Source organism: Cucurbita maxima, unplaced genomic scaffold (genome assembly GCF_002738345.1).
Source record: "Cucurbita maxima cultivar Rimu unplaced genomic scaffold, Cmax_1.0 Cma_Scf00006, whole genome shotgun sequence".
Classification (NCBI taxonomy): Eukaryota; Viridiplantae; Streptophyta; class Magnoliopsida; order Cucurbitales; family Cucurbitaceae; genus Cucurbita; species Cucurbita maxima.
In genome coordinates, this window is record NW_019272022.1 from 3706468 (window position 1) to 3711600 (window position 5133).

The window sequence follows — 5133 nt, forward strand, 5'->3', positions numbered from 1 at the left end:
TGTTGATAAAATGACTAAGAAAAATTTAAAACGATGGAAAGTTAATACTTATATTTGTTGGACTTTTGATCCCGGTTATGTTTCTCATTTTTAACATGGTATCAGAGTCGGGCCATAAACTTAGTTGTGTCAATAGAAATCTCAAATGTTGAACAAAGTATTGTGAGTCTCGAAGGTATAGTCAAAAAGTGACTAAAGTATTGAACAAAGGGTGTTCTTTGTTCGAAGACTCCAAAAGAAAGAAAAAGGAGTCGAGGTTCGATTAAGGGGAGGTGGTGGATGAAAGTACCACATCGGCTAATTTAGAGAATGATCACGGGTTTATAGCCGGTTGGGGAAGCGATTTATTGAATTTTACTCTAATTAGCATTTAATGGGTGACTTTAGTAGGAATGAAATTAATCATTCGATTATGTATTATTTTTCGTATTATTCAAGGATGGAAGAGAATGGTATTTTGGTAAATGTGTAGTAAAGTGAGGGTGAATTGGTCATTTCACAAAAACATATGATGGCCCGCGCTGTAGCTGATCCTAGGTGATTCCGTCACGTCACCATGAGAGCTTAGGAAGAAGGGAATAAAAATATGGGAAATATATTTACAAAATAATTTAAATTACTGATTTATTTATTAAAATGTTAATAAATTTATGGTGAAAAGAAAAAAAAAAAAGGAATTAAATTAGCCGAGTTGGTAACTAGGGATTGGATAGTTAACAATGTTCCCTAGGCAAAGCCGTCTAATTAAATCTCTCCCTCTCTATCTCTCTCTCTCTCTCTTGTCTCTGTTTCTCTCTGCTTTTTTTCTTGCTACAGTTTCTCTCTGCTTTCTATTCCGGCTATGGTGGTGAAGTTTGTGTGAGAGCGTTGGATTCCTGTAATTTGTAGAGTTCTAAGAACTGAGAGAGGAACAGTGAGGAGATTTTCAGAGAGGAACAAAAGGGATTAAGGAGCGCAAAAAAGGGGAAAAACTGCAGAGTCTGAGAGAGAGATACACGCCGGAGATGCTCTTCCTGCGTCTGAAACACGGCGTAGGCGAGTAAATGCAGTGCTGAACGCTGAAGGAGAGTGAGTGACGGAGGGGGGAAAAATGCGTGAGGGACTGTTATGTGATGAGACTAATGATGTTATCTCCGGCATTAACAAGAAGAAGAAATCGGAGGAGGATAAGGATGACAATGATGCTGGGAAGTTGACTCGGCTTCCTCAGGTGGTTGTTGCTCCGCCTGTGGTAATCGTCGGTCGGAATCGGTCACAAGCTGGGAATAGGAGGGTGACTCCGACGACGATTATAACTACGCAATCTACTCTGACGACTGCTGTTTCTGAGACTGCTGGAGCTCTGGTTGCTGCTACGACGACTGCGGCGGCGACCGCGGTAGAGAAGCCTCTGCCGAACGGAGATCTTTATACGGGAAGTTTCTCGGGCGGTGTACCACACGGATTAGGGAAGTATTTGTGGACCGACGGGTGTATGTATGAGGGTGAGTGGAGGCGAGGTAAGGCCTCGGGGAAGGGGAAATTCTCTTGGCCTTCTGGAGCTACCTACGAAGGCGAATTCAAATCTGGTCGAATGGAGGGCGTTGGTACTTTTATTGGATCTGATGGCGATTCGTATCGCGGATCATGGAGTTCAGATCGGAAACATGGACTCGGCCAGAAACGGTATGCTAACGGCGATTTCTACGAAGGGACTTGGAAGAGGAATCTCCAAGACGGCCATGGTCGGTACGTTTGGAAGCACGGGAACGAGTACGTCGGCGAGTGGAAGAACGGCGTGATTTCTGGTCGGGGAGTCTTAATCTGGGCGAATGGGAACCGATACGATGGACAATGGGAAAACGGAGTTTCTAAAGGGAACGGTACGTTCACTTGTGCTGATAGCAGCTGGAATAAGAACATGAAAATCCATCACCTGAATGGGACTTTCTATTCAAGAAATGGAAGCAATCTTGGCTTCAAGAGCAATGGACTGCTTGAGAATGAGAACCTAACCATCACATTACGGAAGAGATCATCGGTGGATATTGCGAGAGGGAGTGTGACAGAGAGGAATTTCCCGAGGATTTGCATATGGGAATCCGATGGTGAAGCTGGAGATATCACCTGTGATATAATTGATAATGTAGAGGCGTCGATGTTGTATATGAATGGGTTAGATTTAGATCAAGATCTTTTTAAGCAGTTTAGGAGGAGCCCCTGCTGCTTCACCGGCGAGGCCAAGAAACCAGGCCAGACGATTTCTAAAGGACACAAGAATTATGAACTGATGCTTAATCTCCAGTTGGGTATCAGGTAAGTTCATAAGATGGGTCGTTTCAGTTGAGCTTAATCAACAAATTCTCTCAATTTTCTGACTCTGATTTCACGCTGTTGTGATGCTATTTAGACATTCCGTTGGGAAGCATTCTTCAGTAGTGCGAGAGCTTAAGCCCAGTGATTTTGATCCAAGGGAGAAATTCTGGACGCGGTTCCCAACTGAAGGGTCGAAGACTACGCCGCCCCACACATCGGTCGAGTTTCGTTGGAAGGACTACTGTCCCGTGGTGTTTAGGTACCGATTGCCACTGTTCCTCTTATCCCATTTCAGGGAAAGATTCATGCGTTTGAGTTCTGATATTCTGCATTGATCAATGTGTTTACAGATGCTTGAGGGAGCTATTCCAAGTTGATCCTGCTGATTACATGCTAGCAATATGCGGGAATGATGCCCTCAGGGAGTTTTCTTCGCCAGGCAAGAGTGGAAGTTTCTTTTACCTCACCCAGGATGATAGATTCATGATAAAAACAGTGAAGAAATCTGAAGTCAAGGTTAGTTGCTTCCCTTTTAATCGATGATACATTGCACTTGCGTAGACCTATTAGAAGATTACTTGGGTTGTAGACTACTCCAAGTTGTTCTGGTTTAAAGTTTTGTAGTCAATTCTCAGGTTCTAATTAGGATGCTTGCAAGCTATTATCAGCATGTCTCCCGCTATGAAGATTCCCTTGTGACAAAATTTTTTGGTGTACACTGTATCAAGCCAATTGGTGGGCAAAAGGTGCACATCGTTGACATTGAAATTTAGATTTCTTACATGTTTTTCGATCATATCTAATAGAAGTAATTTGTTATTTGTGGAAACTAGACTCGGATCATTGTGATGGGCAACTTATTCTGCTCTGAATACCGAATCCATAGGCGATTCGACTTGAAAGGATCCTCCCATGGCCGGACAACAGGTACTCCTGAGGGGGAGATCGACGAAACCACAACTTTGAAGGATCTTGATCTCAACTTCGTGTTTCGCCTTCAACGCAACTGGTTTAATGACTTTATGAAGTAAGTGCTGTAAATGGAGTTATAAACTCTTTCACTCTGCTTCACCCTTTTGTTTTTCGAAACCTTATTATCATCGAAACCTTGTTCAGGCAAATAGATCGAGATTGCAAGTTCTTGGAATCTGAAGGAATCATGGATTACAGTCTTTTGGTTGGTCTTCACTTTAGGGATGACAACACATATAACAAAATGGGGTTATCTCCATTTCTTCTGCGAACTGGTATGGGATGCTTGTCCTTTCATCATGAGCCTTGAGGGGCGGCACCCATTAAAAACATATAGGCATTAGAATGCTGAGTTACAATACCTCTGCTCTTTGCAGGCAACAAAGATTCATACCGGAATGAGAAGTTTATGCGTGGCTGTCGTTTCCTAGAAGCAGAGTTACAAGACATGGATCGAGTCTTGTCTGGACGGTGCGTTTCTTTTCTTTTCTTTTTAAGTTCTGTTGCTATCATGAAATGTGAATTCTAGAGTGAATGTCGATAAATTTCTTTTCTCAAGTGGCTGAATTTATGTCAACTTTTGAAACTTCTGGCTTGGTGAATTAATGTGCACGTGATGGTTAAAGTTGACCATAAATTTGGGACTATATGTATTCAATTATTTCTGCAATCAATTGTATTGGGTTTCTTGAATCAAATGGATGGGTTGTCTGTACCACTTCGTGGGGCTATTCAGTAGGTAACAGTTTTTATATAGTAGGACATACACAGGTTATGGTCCTAACTACGAGTTATTTCTTGATTCTTCTTATCAATCACTCAACAATTATGAACACTGCTCAATGATTCTCCAATCTAATGGTTCTCTGATATAGTTTTTTTCATTTTGTGTTTACAGAAAGTCATTGATCAGAATAGGAGCCAATATGCCAGCAAGAGCAGAGCGTTTAACAAGGCGAAGCGACTTCGATCAGTACACTCCAGGAGGAATGAATCATTTAGCTCCATCTCGCAGTGGTGAGATCTATGAAGTAGTCCTCTACTTTGGCATCATTGATATCTTACAAGATTACGACATAAGCAAGAAACTAGAACACGCATACAAGTCCTTACAAGTTGACCCCAGTTCAATCTCAGCTGTCGATCCCAAGCTCTATTCCAAGCGATTCAGAGATTTTATTGGGAGGATATTTATTGAAGACAGGTAAATGCATTGATAGTCGTTAGTTCAATACAAAGATTAATGCTGTGGCTGTCTGTCTGGCTGGCTGGTTGGCTGGTTGGATTGAGATGTAAAGTAATGAACTTAGGACCCCCCTCCTACCACAGCTCAATAACAACAACACTAGGGAGAAAAAGGAAGCTGCACGGATGGTTGGCGTCATCCTAAACTTCCACACCGTCGTCGAAAGACCGTGTCGAGAAGGAGGGAGCTGGTTGAGACATTTGTACAGTGTGTTTGGTGCTGTGTTGAAGATTTTTTGGTGTGAGAAGAGACATGGGGTGATAGTAGTAGTAGTAGTTAGTTAGTATAGGTATAAGGAAGAAGAGAAGTGGAGAAAGAAAGAGGAATAAAACAACGATAGTGTACAGAGAGAGAGAGTTTGATGGGGATTAACCAAATTTGTGTTAGAAATGAGAGAAAAACAGAGAAAAGAAGGAAGAAGAGGACCCATATGAGAGAATTTGGAGCTCTTTTTCTTTAGTCTTTTGTCTCTTCTCCACGCTTTTATCTGTTGAACCAGAATACTCTCTTAATAGCTTCCCATCTCTTTCAAACACAAACGCTCAGTCAATGGACTCAGCCCCCCCCCCCCCCCCCCCCCCCCCCCCCCCCCCCCCCCCCCCCCCCCCCCCCCCCCCCCC

At 42.7% G+C, this 5133-nt stretch overlaps 1 protein-coding gene across 1 annotated transcript; it reads left to right on the plus strand.

Moving 5' to 3' along the window:
- Nucleotides 1-713: 713 nt before the first annotated feature.
- On the plus strand, nt 714-4918 carry LOC111480242 (phosphatidylinositol 4-phosphate 5-kinase 1-like). Its single transcript, XM_023125174.1, has 8 exons — nt 714-2295; nt 2390-2554; nt 2646-2811; nt 2931-3041; nt 3129-3322; nt 3412-3542; nt 3645-3738; nt 4166-4918. The coding sequence occupies exons 1-8, from the start codon at nt 1091-1093 to the stop codon at nt 4473-4475; spliced, it is 2376 nt and encodes a 791-aa protein (XP_022980942.1). The 5' UTR covers nt 714-1090; the 3' UTR covers nt 4476-4918.
- The last annotated feature ends 215 nt before the right edge of the window (nt 4919-5133 follow it).

What these genes read in the sequence shown, in the direction of transcription:
- LOC111480242 (XM_023125174.1), top strand. Translation starts at nt 1,091, where the DNA reads ATGCGTGAGGGACTGTTATGTGATGAGACTAATGATGTTATCTCCGGC. An exon ending in TGAAGAAATCTGAAGTCAAG is followed by an intron (nt 2,812 to 2,930) that starts GTTAGTTGCTTC and finishes GTCAATTCTCAG; the next exon opens with GTTCTAATTAGGATGCTTGC. An exon ending in TCCATTTCTTCTGCGAACTG is followed by an intron (nt 3,543 to 3,644) that starts GTATGGGATGCT and finishes TGCTCTTTGCAG; the next exon opens with GCAACAAAGATTCATACCGG.